General features: G+C 37.4%; 1 protein-coding gene across 2 annotated transcripts in view; it reads right to left on the reverse strand.

Annotated features, from left to right (window-relative positions):
* IleRS-m (Isoleucyl-tRNA synthetase, mitochondrial) overlaps positions 1-3,585 on the reverse strand; it is a 384,064-nt gene extending 380,479 nt beyond the window's left edge. Inside the window, exon 1 of one of the 2 annotated variants that reach the window (XM_090403396.1) lies at positions 2,969-3,580. In XM_090403396.1, the coding sequence (XP_090259522.1) occupies positions 2,969-3,193 (225 nt within the window). In that variant the 5' untranslated portion in view covers positions 3,194-3,580. Of the gene's footprint in view, positions 1-2,968 lie in introns of both variants that reach the window. The other variant, XM_090403397.1, reaches the window with a different exon arrangement.
* Between the last annotated feature and the right edge of the window lie 16,066 nt (positions 3,586-19,651).

A 19,651-nucleotide genomic window follows, 5' to 3' on the forward strand; every position in this document is an offset into this window, starting at 1 on the left:
TGTAAAGAATAAATTAAAAATACGAAAAAATATATATATAAAACTGATAAAAATAAAAATGAAAAAATGTCAAGTTCACATCATATTGTAATGAATTTTACTTTTTTTGTACTAAAATAATTATTAAGTTTCTCATAGTTTTAGGCAAGACATCATAATCATATTAAATATATATCTATTCTATAATATAAAATGATAAGGCTTTTTTTGTAACGTTTTGAAACTCAGGGCTACCCTGAGTGTTGAGTCTTCAAAATTCAAGTCATCAGAATTCAAGGAGAACAGGCCTACCAGTCCAGAACTCAGGGGGTTGGGTGCCGGGGGGGGCCTTTGAGTTTTCAAAATTCCAGTCATCAGAATTCAAGGAGAACCGGCGTACCAGTCTGGAACTTTAAGGATTGGGTGCTGAAAACTTGGAAGGGGGGACCCCTTTTGAGTCTTCAAAATTCGAGTCATCTGCATTCAAGGAGAACCGGCCTACCAGTCCGGAACTCGGGGGAGTTGGGTGCCCTATGCGCCGGGAGGAGGCATCCCCCTTTCAAGTCTTCAAAATTCGAGTCATCAGAATTCAAGGAGAACTGGCCTACCAGTCTGGAACTCAGGGGGTTGGGCACCGTAGGTGCTGGGGGGGGCAGAGCCTCCCCTTTCGAGTCATCAGAATTCAAGGAGAACCGGCCTACCAGTCCGGAACTTGGGGGGCGCCGTAGACATCAGCCCCCCCCCCCCTAGCATATATATATATTTTATGTTGCTCTCACTCACAAAATGCTATTTACAAATCTATAGTACAATTTGTATAAGTAAGCTAAGGATTTCTTTTTTCTATTTTTATCAATTTTATATATATTTCTTGTGTGTTTAATTTATTTTTACATAGTTCATAAACCCTTCTCTAGAGAACAATCAGGGAACATTTTCAAGCCACTTCAAGTCTCCAAATCAGCAGAGCAGTGTTCTCACACTAGGGAGTGAAATTCATCTCCCACCTAAAGACAATCACATGTCCATGGCAGGATTCAAGCCTATGGCCTGTTCAGAGAGAGGTACGCTAACCACTAGGCCAACCAGGCTAGCGGCTTAGTTGCCAAGTGGTTATATATTAAGTTAAATATTTGTGTGGTTTGAGTGGTTATGAATTAAGTTAAATATCTGTGTGGTTTGAGTGGTTATATATTAAGTTAAATATCTGTGTGGTTTGAGTGGTTATATATGAAGTTAAATATCTGTGTGGTTTGAGTGGTTATATATGAAGTTAAATATTTGTATGGTTTGAGTGGTAATATATTAAGTTAAAAAATTTTATCAACTGAATGATACTGTTATCCTGTTTATTTTAGAGCATTTCATCTGTAACCAACTCTGTACCTCGTATTTTATTTTTCTTTAATCTTTTAATGACATTTGTCAATCACATTGTAAAAAATGCAAAGTCATATCGAGCACAATGGTGCAATTAATTAAATGAAAGCAAAAAATCATGAGATATACAACTTTTCACTAATTTATGAGACATACACAACTATAACAGCACACATAAAACCTAATAGAAACTGCCACATTATTAAAACTACACTAAAAGAAATGAGAGACCCATGTGATAACTCAAAAACATTTCTTTTCTTTTTTTTTACTTTTCTTGTATGGATTTTTTTAGAATAAAATAAACTTATACTCAGAAATTTACAAGATATTTTGCTGTATGTTAATTAACATTATGGAATTTTGTATTATTATAGTGTAGGCCAATAGCCTACCAGTTCATAGCAATCTATAGAGAGATGGTTTATTACAGTGATGCAATGTGTTCCTTCAAACTCAGAGAGGCAAACAGCATCATATCATACAGAGGAAAGTTTATCAGTTAGCCTGTGTTTTCAATGAATGCTGAAAGCAAAATTCATTTATTAAGGCTTAATGGTCCAAAGACATAATGAGGTCCACAGTCCTAAGGAATGTTGTTAATATTTTTTAACTACATCCCACACTGAGTATGCCTCAGTGTGGGATGTAGTTAAAAAAATTTTAATTTGTTAAATTTTAATAATTAACTAGGTTTCACATATTTTTTTCTTACACGTGCTTGGTAATGTTCTGAATTCCTTTAGTTATATGAATCATGATTTTCATTTTTTTTTTCTTTTTTCACATATCACTTGGTTTCTATGGAAGCACCTGGTTTTCTGGCATGTCACAAGAAATAAATTGATAACCAAAGTAATTTCTCATGACATCTTTAAATAAAATGATTTAATTTCATTTTTAAGAATTATGCTGAAACAAAAATACATGGTATTAAAAAATCTAGCCTCATTCTGGATTATTCGAGACTGGATATTTTATAATACCGTGACCACAAAATCTACTGCAAATCTTGAACCCCCCCCCCCCGTTAAATTCATTACCACCTATACAAGATATCTGATCGGGTTGTTTCTATCGCCAAAATGACTCCATAGCATGTTCTAGGACCGCTTTCGCAAGGAGTCGAATGTCGTATGGTGGAAAATACCTTGTTTCCCTAAGACAGCGAGCAAACACATATCTGAAATTTTTCGCATTGCAAATAAATAGTATTTTGTCTAGTGCCTCTTATAGGACTGTGAGGCGAGTACCATGCAAAACTATTATTAGAGCAGTTTTATTTATTTAACTAAACTTTATCTGGTTGATTTCAATCGAAGGTGAGTTAGCCGATCTCATACGGAGGTAGCAGGGTTTTTCCTCCCGGAAACTCGGGTTTTTCATCCCGCATACATACAAATCGGCCCTTCAGAACACACGCAATTTACAGACAAAAATTACTAGTTGTGGTGGTGTTGGAGGTGGGCGGTAGATGGCGTTGATGGAGATGATTCGTAGTAGAGGTTAGGTGTAGAGACAGTTGTAGGTGTCCTCCCGCGATGAGTCTTCGGACTCCTTGGAGGTATCAGGAATAATAATAATAATAATAATAATAATAAACACTCACCTTCTCTACTTCTAAATCTCTTTCTACTCGCTGGTGATTATTCACATGGTGAGGGAATGTTGTGTTTGGCAGAAATAACGTCTTCTTATACTTTTCCGAGGTTGAGTAACGCGTACAGCCACATTCCACTTGACAACAGAAAATAATACGGGAAAATGAAAAGTACATATAACATTTCTTATTAACAGACACAGACCGAATACAAAACCACATGGCACTTGCCATGTGGCTTGCACCCTAACGGCTGTCTAAAAACGGAACTATTCTGTTGGTATACTTCCAAGCTTCCGACTTCGCCGTAAGAGTCAAAAAAGACCAAGAACTGCTTAATATTATGAAGAGCTTATTTGAAATATTCGTAATAAATATAGACAAAATATGTTTAACACAAATTATTATTATTATTATTAGAAGTAGAAGTAGAACAACAACAACAAACATAGAACGTTCTTGCAGTTGCTTCTGAAATCAGATCAGTAACCTAGCGGAATATAATGGTAATAATTGTACCTCAAAACAGAAAACGCCTCGAAATCGGAAAGGAGCATTGAAAAGTTAGACTTAATTCTTGTAGCTCAGTCAATGTAAAGTTTGCACACCATTGCGTACAAAGGAAAACTTAGGTTTCGAATCTAGTTGTCGACTAAAGGAAATTTTTCTAAGCCTTTTTTTTTTCTCGACTTAGTCGATCTCTCGCACGGGCAAGCGTATTTTTTTTTCTCCCGGAAATTCGGGAGAAAAAAAAAAATTTCGTCCGGTAAACTCAAGAAAATCGCACGTAAAATCCACACTATTTCATACATTATATATATTGCGTTAGGGTTATGGGACACGAGATGGCGGCACTTGTTGAGCCATTCTCTTCACTGCCTGCAGCTTAATTAGTGATAGCCTTGGGCAAGCTATCTCTGATTGGGTACCAGTGGAGATTGAACTGCCCACTCAGTCTCCAAAAGTTAGATAGGGCTAAAACGGCATCGCCTACTCCCTATAAATAAAAAGGTGTTAGCTGATTTTTTTAAGACCTATTGTAGTTTGAATTCTATCAATAAACTTAGGTAATTTGTTCCATTTGTTTTCACACTCAATGTGAAAAATATACTTATAAATTTCTTTTACTGACACTTTGCTCAATTTCTAGAGAGCCTCACACCATCTTCTTCCTCTTCTTCTCATCCGTCTGATGACGGGTTGATTCCCCTTTGTACAATCTGCAAATCGTTTTACTTCCAGTCTTTTCGAACAAACTAATGAATTTGGGGAATTTGCCTCTTTCTTTCAAGAATATGAGCCAACTTTTCCTCGGTTTTCCGGGTGGATGCTGTTACCTGCTGTTCTACCATTCAGCATGATGTTTGGAAGTATGTGAGAAGGCATTCACTAGACATGGCTGAACCAAAGAAGCTGTTGCTAAAGGATAATGTCTGTGAGATTTTCCTGCTAGTTAAGATCCTGCTTTACTTGTTCTGTGGTTTTATGTTCAGTCCAGTGTGTTTGTTTATTTTTCTGAGACACTTCCCTTTTGGCCTGTGTAGCTCAGTGGAAGTGACGCTTGCATCCTCTGCTCTTGGTCGCTCGAAGTTCGACTTAAGTTCAAGTCTAGTTGCCTACTGGAAGAACTTTTTCTAAGCCTTTCTTCGACCGGTTCCAGAGTTAGTCGATCTCTGGCACGAACAAATGGGTTTTTCATCCCCTAAACTCAAGAAAATCGACCGTAATACCCACATTAACATATCTTGTTAGGGTTGGGTACTAAGAGATGGCAGCACCTGTTTGCCAGCCTCTTCATCTGTGTCTGGTATAATTAGTGATATACATGGACCAGCTATCTCTATTTGGCTACCAGTGGAGATTGTACTGTCCACTCAGTCTCCAAAAGCTCGATAGGGTATAAAGGCCTCGCCTACTTCCTATAAGGGTATAAAACGCAATAGTTGATTTATTTTTTATTTTATTTTGGTAGTTCGTTCTTAGTGAGACGCCAGGACTCACCTTAATATGTTGCTGTAGGGATGATCATGGCATTAAATATTTTGATTTTAAGATGTTTCTAGAGTTGGTTATTGTTCCATATTTTCTTTAGTTTGTTCATGTTCAACCATCCAATGTTAATTCTATGTTTTTTTGATTCAGCGTCTTTCAGTGTTGTCCAAATTGTAATGGTGCTTCCTAAGTAGACAAAGGATTTTACTTCTAGGATTTGGTCCTGCAGGGTAATTGAGAAGTTTTCAACTTCTTTTCTTATTTTCATTATTTTGGTCTTATTGCTGTTGATCTCCATTTAAAGTTTTTACATTCTTCATTTAATAGATGACAGTTTTTTTCTAATTGTAGCTTTGATACTGCCAGAATTACTATATCGTCTGAGTATTTGATGTGGTTGTTGTTTCTTCCATTTATATTTATCACTGGTTCATTGGAGATTTCCTTGCATATTTCCTCTAGGTATATGATGATCTCTGCCATGGGATCCTTAGGGGTCACATGCCAGTCTGAAGCCTGGATAAAGAGGAAGGTAAGTCAGATGACTATCAGTGCTCTGTCAAAGAAAAAACACAATTGTTATCTGATGCCTATACAACCAACATCTAAATCATGCCAGCGCGAACGTTGCCCGACTGAACAAGATCCGCGATACCAATCGAGAAATTTTGGTTGGATTGAAAAGTGGGATATCAAAAGGAAACAGAAACTGAAACTAACAGAAATATTATCAGTAGAAATATGGAACATATGGACACTTTGGATGTCAGGAAAACTAGAATTACTTCGCAGGAAATGAAGTGCTATCAGTGTGATATACTAGGAATGGCGCAGATTCGATGGACATCATCAGGAGAGATAAATAGATGTGAAATCATATGGTCAGGGAATGGCATGAAGCAGAAGTTGGTTTTCTTCTTAATAAAAAAAGCTAGAAAGGCGCTCTTAGGTTACATACAAGTCAATGAACGAATCATGGTAGCAAGATTTCAAGCAAAACCACTTAACATATCAATAGTCCAGATATATTCACCCACATCTGACAGCACAGATGAGGATATGGACTTATTTTACAAAGATCTGACGGAGACAACAGAAACACTACCAAAGCAAGATGTACTAATTATTGAAGGAGATTGGAATGCCAAATTCGGAATAGATAATGGTGGTTGGGATAACGTCATAGAAAAATGTGGTTTTGAAGAAAGGAATGAACGAGGTGAAAAAATGTTAGAATTTGCTGTGAACCACAAGATGTTGATCTGTAACACAAGATTCCAGCAAAAGGAATGTAGAAAATGGACGTGTCGATCAAATGATGGGAAAACCAAGAACATTATCGATATGATTAAGATTAAAAGAAGATGAATAACATCAGTACAGCAGTGTCGAACTTTTCATGGAGAGGATATAGACTCGGATCATAGTTTAGTGATTGCAAACATCAAGTTGAAACTAAAAAGAAAATTCAAAAACCCAGTCGTCAGAAACGAAGAGACACAGCAAGAATAAGTGAGGCAGAAAAATGGAATAAGGTACAGAACAGAGTTAGAAGATTAAAAATTTGAATCTAAGAGTGAAAAGGGTAATGTAGGCGATAGAAGATGGAGTTGAAGAAACAGTACCAGAAGAACAAGAGAAGATCAAGAAGAAGTGGAATAGACAATATACATTGAAGTTAGTACAGGAGAAGGGAATGTTGAAGATTAGAAGGGATACATCAGAACAAATAGAAGACCAATATAGAAGAAAGTGTAATGAGGTGAAAAAAGCAGTCAGAAGAGATAAGATGAAATGGTTAGAAGCCCAGTGCAATAATATACCACAGCACTATGGAGAGCATAAAACTAGGAAGGTGTACAAAATGATTGGAACTATTAATAGAAAGTTGCAACCAAAACAGACCACGATTGAAGATTAAAAAGGAAAAGTATTGATAAATAATGATAAAATTGTACAGCGGTGGACAAGATAATAGTGAGATATATGAAGAAAAACTAGATTTAGATAGTGTTGGGAAACTGATTGAAGAATTGAAACAGATATCACCATCAGTTAATAAGTATAATATGGACATATTAAGAGGAGAGGTAGAAAAAGCAACAGGACGGCCAAAACACAACAAGAGTCCTGGTAATTATAACCACACTGGAGAAATGATTAAATATGGTGGCATAAGTATGGTTACAGAAATACACCATGTAATGTGGTATGCAAAATGCCAGAGGAGTAGGAAAAATCGATATTAGTCACATTATGAAAGAAAGGAAATAACTAGAATGTAAAAATTATAGAGCAATTGCTTTGAAAAGTCGGCTTTGTAAGGTAATGATGATGATGATACTGACAGAGAGATGGAGAACACAATTGGAAGCATACCTTGCAGAAGAGCAAGCAGGATTTAGGAAAGATGGAACGACAGTTCAACAGATTTTGAAAATGCGATTAATAGCAGAGAAAGCTAAAAGAAAAACCAAAAACATATATTTAGCTGCTATTATAATTACAGCTATTTTGCCTGCTTCAGTTTAGGAGTGCCCCTGTTTAAATGTCATTGGCTATTTACTCATGGATTCTTAGGGCATTGTGAGTGTAAATGTACCAAAAAGTATATGTAGCATAAGGAATAGAAATTTCCACATACCTTTTTCTGGGTGTTGCGGCTTTTCCTCTCTTCTGCGATGTCGAAAAACTACTGAGTGTGTGTGGGGGGGGGGGGAGTAGGCAATTTGGTAGAATTAAGTTAGAAAAAAGTTAGAAAAACCCGGGTTTTTTTCCATAATATATATAAACATATATTATATTATGTAAGGTGGGCAAAAGGTGAAAGGGTTGATTTTTTAAAATAGGGAGGGGGAAGAGGAAAGGTGGTTGACGGGGTGCGGTCCGTTTCGACTATTCGTGGTCGTCATCTGAACACATTGGGAAAGTGGATGCTATTTCAGGTCGGGAAGGTGCTTCTGCTTTTGAAGTGTTTGTGTTGTTGCCTATTGGTCGGGGTTGTGACCTCAATTTTATGTTGTGAAGCTTCCAAACCTCGGAGATTATGTAGGGCCTGTGTACGTTGATAGAGTTCGCGTCACACTTTATAGCTATTGTTTCCGATATTCTGAGCATTGTTTCATTGTCTTGTCTGTCAACTATGATGGCCTTGTCTATCTGCGGGGTGTGTTTTTGTTCAAGGGTGTGAACAGCTATTTCCGTTTTTCCTGTGCTTTGTATTCGATTTTTCTTTTTTGATGTTACGTTTTTTAGTGTTTAAATGTACTGGAATAGGGATGTTGCAGTCACGGAAGTGTTCTTGTAGTCTTGCCCATAGAGACCTGATGGTAAAACCTGTGTAGGTGATGTCACAGTCTTTTTGGCAGGGAAATTTATAGACTACATTGTGCTGTTCAAATATTTCTTTCTGTGTGTGAGGTTTGGTAGATTTTAGGAGGTTTGCCAGTTTTTGGTTTGTGGTGAATACCAGTTTGTAGTCAGTATGTTTGAAAATGTATTTGTAGGCTTCGTATGTGTTTTGGGTGTATGGTAGTTTGATAATTTATTGTGTAGGGAAGTTCGTTTTGGTACTTGGGTTGTTTTTGCGGTTTTATTGCCGTCTTGTTTGCATAGTTAATCAGTTGTGTAGGATAGTTGCGATTCAAGAAGATCTGTGTTAGTTTTTTTTATTTCTAAGTTTAGACTATTTTGATTGGTTGAAAATTTGTAAGCATTTATGAATTGTGATAAGATGACAGATTTTTTAACAGAATAAGGATGGTATGAGTGAAAATGGAGGTAGTTTCCGATGTGTGAGGGTTTGTGGTATATTTTCGTGGCTATTTTGTTGTACATCTTTAGCGGTGTACTGTACAGTTCTGAAACGTGGGTAATAAATAAGGAATCAAGAAAAAGAATTTTGGCATTTTGAAAGAACTTTTTAAAGAAGATTTCTAAGAATAGGATGGTACAGAAAATTAAAAATAAAGAGCTCTTTCGGACGATACAACCAAAGAAGAATCTAATGCAAAAGATTATAAAATGGAAGCTGAAATTATTTGGAGAATGAGCGAGGATCGGAAGATAAAGACATTCATGTTTGGCATTATGGACGGTGTAAAGAGCAGAGGTAGTCCATACAGAGAATGGATAGACAACATAATAGAGTAGTGTGGAATGGGCGTACAGAAACTGCAATGCTGTGCACTGGACAAAAAAGGTGGAAGAAGATAGTGAAGGAAGCATCAGACACAAGGGGCAGTGAGCCCATCGTTCGTAATGATGATGATGAAGATATGTTGAATAATTGAGGTGAAGGTGGGAAGCCCTGCACGACTCCTTTTTTTATCTTAATTCTTCTGTTTTTATGTTATTAAATTTGGCAAGTCCTTTTGTGTCATTGTAAAAGTTTGAAACGAAGGGCAGCAATTCGGACTGTATTGATTTAGAGTTTTGTATGTTCATCAGTTTGTCTCTTTCTATGGAATTAAAGGCTTGTTTAAAGTCAATAAAGCTGCAGTAGAGTAGATTGTGTTCCCCACACATTTCCGCTATAGTATTACGTATGAAGATTTGATCAATTATAGATCTTGTGGGTCTGAAACTAGTTCGTTCTTCCTCGACGATTTCTTTCATTAGTTTATACATGCCGTTTTGTATAAATCGAACAAATACCTTGTATCTATGATTTAAAAGGGTGATACAGCGATAGGTTGCTCATTTTTGTTTGTCACCTTTTTCAGGGATCGGTATTATAATCCGAGTTTTCCAATCATTATTTATTTCAACTGAGAATAAGAATTGGTTAAAAAGTATCGATGAATATTTTATGGTTGCCTGTCCGCAGTGTTTCCAGAGTTCAATAAGAATTTGGATAATTCCAGCAGTTTTGGATGTTTTCGTTTGGCTAATTATTTTAAGTAACTCATTTTTTAGGATAGCAGATGTTCTTTCTTATTTATTTGCAATTTGATGAATCCCATTTGGTTTCATTTTACCCTGTGTATTCTATATGGTCACCAATCAACAAGTATACCGGCGAACTTAAATTAAGGACAAAGAGAAAAATCACGATAACTCAAAAACTGCTTGGTCAATTTTTATGCTATTTGGTGGAAAGCAGTATGATATTAGATGTGACAGAAACACCCACAAAAATTGTAAATAATTATTTTATTTCAGAAACTAATGGGTACATGACTATAATAGTCAAAATAATAGGTTAATATTGTTGAATCTTGTAAAAAAGGAATGTGGTCATCACCCCTCACCGACATCGCTTACAGTTATGATTCTAACTGTTTACAATGATACCCAAGAGAATAGCTGATAATAACAATCAATGAGAATGCAAATCTCTGGGAATGGTCATCAAACTCTTTGCTATTCCCAGAGGTTTGCTGGGTATCTATCATCACGAAGGCAACCTGCTGCCAGGTGACCTATCCATTAAGTATTGACCGACTGGAGTTGGCCTTCGCTGCCTAGGTTCTTCTCAAGGCTAACTTCTGTAGGAATAGAGCAATAGGAAGACTAGATAAACCATGGTCTTAACTTAATTGCTACATTTCTTAAGGTACAAAGGTGTGAGGAAAACACCAGATGTAATTGAATTTCTGCTCAACTAGTGTCCCTTTCTCCACAAGCAAGAAACTTCACATTGATGCTTAAAGGCGGTATAAAATTATCAGGAAGATATTCATCCAACGGATAGAATTGGATGAACATATTCTCCTACAGGATCAAATAATATACTTATAACTTGATCCTGTAGGAGACGATGAATGAGAACCACGTCAATTAATCTCTTCCAAATGTTTCTGGCGATTGTACCCTCATAAAATCATATTAAGGAGAGATTTGGGAAGCCTTTTGCCCAAACGCGAGCAAAAGGTGTCTGGTGGCAGAAGATTCCTGGTGATCTGGAATCTCCAGATATTAAATTACATTGGATTACCATCCTGAACACGCCAAGTCCTGTCTCATCGAGTAGCCAAGATACTTTACTAGTTGACTAAACAGGATTTTGTTGTTGTTGTTGCTGTTGGTAGTGATGTTCGCTATGTCAAATAAATGGTTACCCCGTGTATAGCACCCCTGATGGTAACGCTGTCTGTTCAGAAGATCAGTGTTGTTGTCGAAGCTAGCACAGCTTGTTTTAGTATACTGGGACAATTTCTGGTTTAGGTCCTTGATAGGCAGTGATTCTGAACTGACGAAGCTTATTACTCGAGTGATATCAAATACGACAGCTCTAAGATGATCGGATTGCAGTGTTCTGTTTAGAAAAAGCGGTATTATTTGGGTGTCATATTTTTATGACTGTGTGGCCAAAGCCCAAACTTGTCCAGAAACTAAGGTATCTAGATATCAAGTTCCTTGGGCAGATTGTCCAAGAACAACTTTAAGGATTTCTCTATCGCCAATCATTTTTATGCTCTGAAATATCTGCAATAGTGACGACGTAATGGTAGGCTGGTTATATGTTCCAGATAAGTGTTGCTGTGGAGGAAGGTGAGAGCTGCCACTTTTCAAGTACTTGTGGTCGTAGAGAGCTTTTGTTTTAATCTGGTCAAGGTAAAGTTCCGGATATACTTACAACGGTACCACTAAGATGGTAAAAGGGTTATTCGTTGGAATTACACCTATGGGAATGTTAACTGGGTCCGAGACTCCACAGATCTTGAGCTGTGTTTTGTTGAGATTGGGTTAAAGTTCAGGCACTTTATATCTCTCTAGGATGTTCATCAGATTGCTAATAGAGTTTTTGCCCCTAAAGATGCACATCACATCATCTGCATAGCATATTCTTTCAAGTCCCTCAGTAATGAGAGGAAGTAAAAACCCTCTTATGGGAATATAGTTGTTAATCTGCTGAATGAAGCGCTCAAGGGCCATTGCAAAAAGTAAGGGGATAAGGGTGACGTCCTTGTTTAATCTCTGTAGATGATCACGATGTGGAGTGATAGGAATGCATTCCTCTTGAGGAAGTTGGAGATGTTGTTGTCTTCTGTAGAATGGGAAGGAGGTCCCTGCTTACCCCTACGTTTTGGAGACGGTCGAGTAGCAACGAATGCATCTTTGTCAAATGCTGAATGTTTCCATTTAGACATGATGTACTACAGTCATTACTGAAAACTAAAATGGACAAGAGAATCATTATGGAAAGCAATGCCATAGGATAGTACATGGCATATACTAGACAGAGTGGGTGTATAAGGAGGAACACATTGAATTCTGTCGATCGTTCCGGAAAGTAATACACTTGGTTGTATTTATAGAAGTATCGCATTCCCCACTCTTAGACTGATATTGATAACTCGATAGAGCAACTCGAAATCATAATTAGATAGGAAGGAATGCAATTTTCGATAAGAAATGCTTCCCTGTTATCTTGGGATGACAACTGTATGGCATTACCTGCGTTCACTGGCTACAAAAACTTTTTTGCCTGGGTCTCAGAGCCGAGATCAGTAGAGATCGGCATTTTCTTGGCCCGATTCTTGGTAGTGGTAGCCTCATGAACTCGCTTAGCACATTTTCGTTGGTGAGGAAGGTGTTATAAACTGTCGTGACAATGGGAAAAAAAACTAAATCCCAATATAAAACTTTGACCCATTAGGTCTGTGCCAGCCGCTATCTTGGTAAGACACTGCTCGAAATCTGTTGGTGTTAATTCGGACAATTTGAATGCTCCAACCGTGCTTGGATGTCTATAAGGACATTAACATTCCAGGAGCAATAGCCTTCTCCAGAGCAAGTCTCTCTCTAGTGCATCTGAAAGGCGTGAAAGATTTCAAGTTCTGACGTGGTATTGCCGTAGATGATATTGATAATAGTTCTCTCCTTTCTGAAATTTACAAAGCTGCTGTTGTAAGACAGCTGATGGGTAGTAATTCAATCAAAACTTGAAGTTGTTTACTCTGCTTGTTTTGGCTTTTCTAATCAATTTCTGCATTGATTTGGAGGATGATGATGTTTTTCCATGGTATTCTCTGGCGCTTCGAACGTTTGTTCCTGTGGATTTCACAGCCGACATCAGCACAGGTAGGCACATGCTTGGCACCATTCTTGGGGTGATAAAAAATCTGCTAACGCCTTTTATTCCTTTACTGGAGCAGAAGAGACTTTATTTTCCTACATAGCATTTGGAAACTGAGTGGTCAGTTCAATTTCTGCTGGTAGCTAAATATAGCCTGCCCAAGATCATCGCTATTTATAAGTGGCAACCGATGAGTATAATGGCAAACAAGTTCTGCCATCTCTAGGTGCCTACCCCTAAAGGATATATTCCTGTCTTATATATTGCGGTTTCTATGATCGGTTTAATTGATTTTATTAAACGATAAACCCCAGTTTCCGGGAGAGAAACCAGGCTTGCTGTTCCAGAGTTCGATAAACTTGGGAACCGGTCGAAAAAAGGTTGAGAAAAAGTTCTTCCCTTCGGCAACTAGAGTCAGATATAAGTCTATCTTCCGGCTGCTTATCGCAGAGAATTTTAAATTGCATCCACTTATCCCAATCCCTGCCAGTATTCATTCAATTGGAACAAAGATAGTGTAGGTTATTGAGAAAGAGGAAATATGGTGGTAGCTTCTAGAGGTCATGACCATTTTCTACTTTCTCTAGATAGTGATAAGTGAGCATATCCTACTCTGGTCAAAGTTGTTACTTAGGTTGATTGACGCGCCTTACTTTCTACATTCTAGTAATGATGTTTCAAATAGCGGCCAAGTCTCGTACAAACTCTCTGGCCAAACCATGTGTAATCATGGGCGTGGCAGTTAGGCGACCGCTATACTGCCGAGCTCAGCATTTAGTATTTGGATTTCCAGAACTCCTACTAATTTTATCTAAAATTGGATTTGCCACACACAGTTGAATTAGCGCCACAGAAGTAGTTGTTGAGACCCTGAAAGAATTCTGGTCTTAGAGCTGTGTGGACCAGACCTAGATGGTGATCCTGTTTTTTTGTGCACCCCCAGTTTGAATGTTGAAAAAGGCCTCTAGGAAGGATTATTGCTAAGTGCTCAACCTGCAGCACTATTTATTGTGCAAAACCGGAGTATGCAGTTCATTGGTACAATGCTTGGTATAGTTATTGCATATCTCTGAAGTTATAGAATCATGTCTATTCTAGGAACAGTTGTTTGATGTTGAATACTATCATCAGTTTCCACACTTGCTCCTGTTTGAGTGGTGAACGGATGCCTCGGATGCCAAGAGAGGCAATGTAAAAAGATTGTGGCTTCATTGTTGATTATACCTGATATGATACCTTCATTTAAATTCGCTTAGCGAATCTGAGTAGAGACTCTGTTTGTATGAAGGTAGGGACTCTGTTTGTATGAAATATCCTCCATGTTGCAGACTTTCTTCAAGTTGGAAGATCTTGAAGAAAGAACTCTAGCCAGAACTTTGAACTCTTGTTTGCTCTTCTTAATTTGGAAGCTGGTCAGTTCATCATTCGAGATATTGTAAGGGTATGTATTACACTGCGATCCCATTCACCACTTGATTTTTCCTTGAGAGTCTTCTAAGAAATGAGAGTTTCAGGTTCGTTTTCAGATTCTTGTCTAAATCTTTCACTGATATATTACATTCTCTGATTTTGGACCTGAATCGTCCATTCTTTTCGTCACCATGGGTGGTACTACTGGTAGTAGTTGTGGGAGGATTTAATCTATAATCTCCCTCTCTTCAACTAACATCTCTTCTTAAGTGGTCGCTGGCTACAGTACAATGAGTGTTGTGCTCGGAAGTTGTTGAGCGCTGGATGAACGTTTCTTGCTGGGTGGAAGATAACCCGTTTTGAAGATATTTCTCGCCGGTTATTAATTGTCAGTTCTTCAGTAGCTGCTGATGTGGTTGAGGCAGAAGTAGGTATTAGAGTAATAGGCATGGCCTACACTTACACTCTTCACCTTCCTGAGGATAGTCTGTTTGAATGCATTCTCTCTGATGTTTTTAGAGAATTCTTATTTTTGTTCTTGTTGTTGTTGTCATTATTGATAGCTGGCTTCTCCATTAGTAGTTCAATAGGAGTCCCTACCCTTATTGCAATAGGGAAGTGGGAAGCCGATGTTCTAGACTGAAGGATCCATCTGCAGCAGGTATTCAAGCACCTGCTTGGGATGTGCCATACGCTGACGCAGTTGAAACCCTTTAGCCACAAGTATCCTTGCACTCATTCTGAACTTTACCTCACCTGAGAACTAAGATGGATATTCCTTGGAAAAAGTCTGTTAATGTTATGTTATTTACATTCCCACACATACCCAAGTCTTGCTTTAACGTTGTCTTTGGCCTCAATATACTCCATTGTGAATCATTCAGTTTCTTATCTTATATTTCTTTCTTACCTGCTGGCTTACCATCACTGTTGTTTCCCTAGCGAAGAGAAATGAAAGCACTATATTTCTCGAATATACGGTGTTTTCAACGACAGTAATATTTCGAAAAGGTTACAGCCACTGATTTAAGATGTTCCAGAGACTGACAAAATTGAAGCACTTGAATCGGAAAATCTTTGCCCAGATGATCAACCGAGTCATAGTAGTGTGAAGAGGTAGGTGTCTCGAACTCGCTTCACTGCCTTCAATACTTTAGTTAGGAGACTATGCTCCACATAACCTGGTACCACAATACCTAGAGTACTACTCTTGGGGTTAAGGGAGACTGGAACTACTGGTGTTTTTCTTATATTTTTGCAACTCTGCTTAAATATTGAAAAGAAAAATAATTAATTCTATAGTTATTTATTTATTTATTCTAAGAAATAAATTAAAGGAAAGCCTAGTTATTGGCAAAATTCTGCTCTACTACAATATACTATTACTAATACTAATACGGTGTAGCTCGATAGTAGAGTTATCGACTGCAAATTGATACGTCCGAGGTTCAATCTCGACTCCCCCTTAATTTTAGTCTAGAGAAAGCGTTGTTCACCAACCATGCGAAAGCAGAAATTCAGGAAAACAGAAGTAATCAGAGTGGATGCAGGTGAATGAGCAGAAGAATTGTGAATGTAGCGACCTGAAAATGACAGCTTGCCATAGACAGAAGTGGAGATGGAACCATCTTCTTTTATTTGGATGTGTAAATCCAGAAAGGAGATAACATGTGGAGATTATTTTTCTAGCGTAAATTTGATGCGAGGATGAAGAAGGTTTATTTTATCCAGAAGCAGGCCGCTACATTCACAATTCTTCTGCTCATCATCCATCTCAAAAAATTTGGCATCAACAAATCATTAGCAACCAGACCACACAGATTCTGCTCCTCTGAAGAATCTCTAAACAAAGAATTGGAAATAATAAAAAATACAGCCATACTAGATGGATACAATCTTAAGATGGCACCTTTTGTCAACTCCTATAGGTAAAGATAACCTCCCTATTGCTTCTGCCTGGTATCTCCACTTCTGGGCCTGGCTCCCACTGAAGAGACCTCAATAAAGGTCGAAACTAGTCTGGGTAGTGGGCCTTCCCTTAATGCATAACCTTATACATATCCACAAGGAGATGTGTTTTGCATTATGGGAGCTACTGAGATAGGAATGATGTTAGCTTAGTCCACCTTTGCTACGAGTTGCCCGGTGTTGTGTTACCTTACCCCAGTCCTGAAGATATTTTCAGGCGAAAACTTTATTTGCTCACACTTGGATAAAGGTTTAAGCTAAATTTATGACACAATCTTAAAACAACTCAAAAAATCATCACTCACTTCCCCAACATCAACCTAAACAAGAAGAAGCCCATAAGATTCCCATACCAGGAGTCAAACGCATCTCCGAACCTCATTCAAAAATTATGAAGAAATATACACTTTCTATTACCTACAAACCAGTCAACCAGATCTATAACTTGTTACCTTCTCCTAAAGACAAGCTCTCACCTCTGATGCTACCTTGCGTGTACGAGGCTCCATGCTCCTGTAAATTGTCTTACTACGGACAGACAGGTAGATCTGTTCATAAACGCATTTCGGAACATCAAGACCACATTAGGTTTATCAAATCGCATAAATCTGGCATCGCACAACACAGAGTTGAAAACTCAAACTATAGGATCCATTGGGAAAAGACTAAACTTCTACATAGATCTTTATATAAACATGAACGTTTATATGAAGAAATTGTTGAAGCCCTTCGTCACAGACCAAATCTAAACCGTAATGACGTTCTTGCTGTTTCTAAAGTATGAAAAATTGTCATACAAAATTGTGTAAAATAATTTTTATATATGTTATTTATTTTAATGTAATCTTTTTTTTCCCTCCAGAAATATTTTAAATTAATTCTATAACACGCTACTGCACACATATTGGGATTCCATTGTAATCAAGCGCTCTAACTGTATGTTACTCCTAGTATTGTTTGAATTAACTGTACTGACGATGATGTCCTAAGATACTTTAGGATGAAATATTTACTCATTAAAACTTTTTGCTGGGGTTATTATTATTATTATTATTATTATTTGACACCTCCAGGGAGTCCAAAGACTCAACGAGAGAGGGCACCTGCTCTACAACTCTGCCTCAACCACCCAATCCACCAACTGACCGCAACTACACCAACGCTATCTACCGCCAACCACCGCCACTGGTATTTCCACAGACAACACAAATATCCATGCTCACAGCAGGATTCGAACCGCAGCCTTTTGGCTGGAGAGCGGATATGCTAACCACTCGGCCAGCCAGGATGATATTACCTGTGTTTCTTTCGTCATGAATTCTCCACAGGTTTCTTTGTACAATAAAATCAGTTTTATTCTTGTTAAAACGCTCCAAGTACTATTCAGAGATTTTTATGCGAGTGCGTTTTTGATCTGCTGTGAGTGAGCAACCGCGGCACCCATTTTGCGCAAAGCTTTTTCATTTACAATTCTTAATGCAAAATATATCCTACACGTTCTTTTGAATGCCTATAAGCTCAGCAATTTCAAGCACTTCGATTCACCGGTCATCCAATACTATATTGTGCACTGATCAATGATTTCTGGTGTTGTTACACTTTTTGGATGTCTTTCACGTGGATCAACTTCAGTTCTAGTACGGCAGTGTTTATACTTGGTAGTTCATTTCTTATTTGTCGAAAATGAAGGTAAGAGTTCCGATAAAGTTTTATGAACTTCGAATGAATTTCTTTTAGAGTTAAACCTTGTAGATAGAATTTTTTAACCGCAAGATCCTCAATTTTATGCATTTGAAGAAATACAGACAACACTATGGTTTCCAACATATATATATATATATATATATATATATATATATATATATATATATATATATATATATATATATATATATAACCTACTTGATAGAATGACTTGCAATTTTCCACGGATGCTTATGACAGATGTACCAACTTAGACAAAAAAAAATCTTGGTGATAGTGTTGTCATTTATGGTCGAGGCCGGGAACTTTTCAGAGCACCCACGTATATATATATATAGGGCTGAAGTTAGATAGGGCTGAAACGGCTTCGCCTACTCCCTGTATGGAAATAAAAAGGCGTTAGCTAATTTTATATATATATATATATATATATATATATATATTCAAAAAACCAGCCATCGCCATAGGAAGCATGAGAGGACTTTTTAGTCCTATTTAACTTTTGGAGACCGAGTGGTCAGTTTAATATCTACTGGTAGCTAATTACAGATAACTGGTCCAAGATTATCATTAATTAAGCAGCATGCAGTCAAGAGAGACGGCTTAACAAGTGCCGCCATCTCGTAGTTTCTAACCATAACACAATATATTTAATGTCTGAAATAATGTGGGTTCCGTTCTGCGGTCGATTTTATTGAGTTTAGGACGTAAACCCGATTTTCGGGTTAAAAACCCACTTTCTCATACTTTACTGTTCGTGATTTACTGGTCGGCGAGAAGAATCGAACTTGTGTACTCTTTCTTCTGGCGGTTTAGCGCTGAGGAGTGTAAATAACAGTTCCACTGTTATTTACTGTGATTGTGAATATATATATATATATATATATATATATATATATATATATATATATATATATATATATATATATATATATATATATATATATATATATATATATTCACAATCACAAACATCCATGCCGTGGGCATGGATGTTTGTGATTGTGAACATGCTAGTGAAGATGGTGGGCGGTAGATGGCGTTGATGTGGATGTGAAGGTAGTTGCAATTCTTTGGTGGATTGAGTGCTGGTGACAGTGTTGTATAGTATGTGCCCTCCCTCGATAAGTCTTTGGACTTCCTGGAGGTGTCATATAATAATAATAATAATATTAATAATATACTTGACTTTCGTATATATATATATATATTTTTTTTCATCCCGATTTTTCATGATTTTCTCTTTGTTTCTTAATTTGAGTATATCTTGCAGCATATTACATACATACAATTGATTTGAACAAGCTCATCAGCTACTGATACAAGGGTACAGTCTGCATTTCTTTCTTTCTTTTTTAATATTTCCCTCTTTTAGCTTTGAGGTGTCGAGGGTTTCAATTCCTTATAACCGCAACCGTTATACGAGGATAAGGTAGTTGGCCTGGTGTATTCTATGTCTGTAGAAGCGTTATGTTCTCAAAGCTGGTTTGACTGCTTGCGGATGAAAAATCCCAGATAAACTGGGGAGAAAATACCTGCAGTCCACGCCCAAAACTGGATAACTTGGCTATGTCTGAGAAAGATCCTAAGCTCCT

Source organism: Typopeltis vanoorti, chromosome 14 (genome assembly GCF_054136105.1).
Source record: "Typopeltis vanoorti isolate ZY-2024b chromosome 14, IOZ_Tvanoo_1.0, whole genome shotgun sequence".
NCBI classification, from domain to species: Eukaryota; Metazoa; Arthropoda; class Arachnida; order Uropygi; family Thelyphonidae; genus Typopeltis; species Typopeltis vanoorti.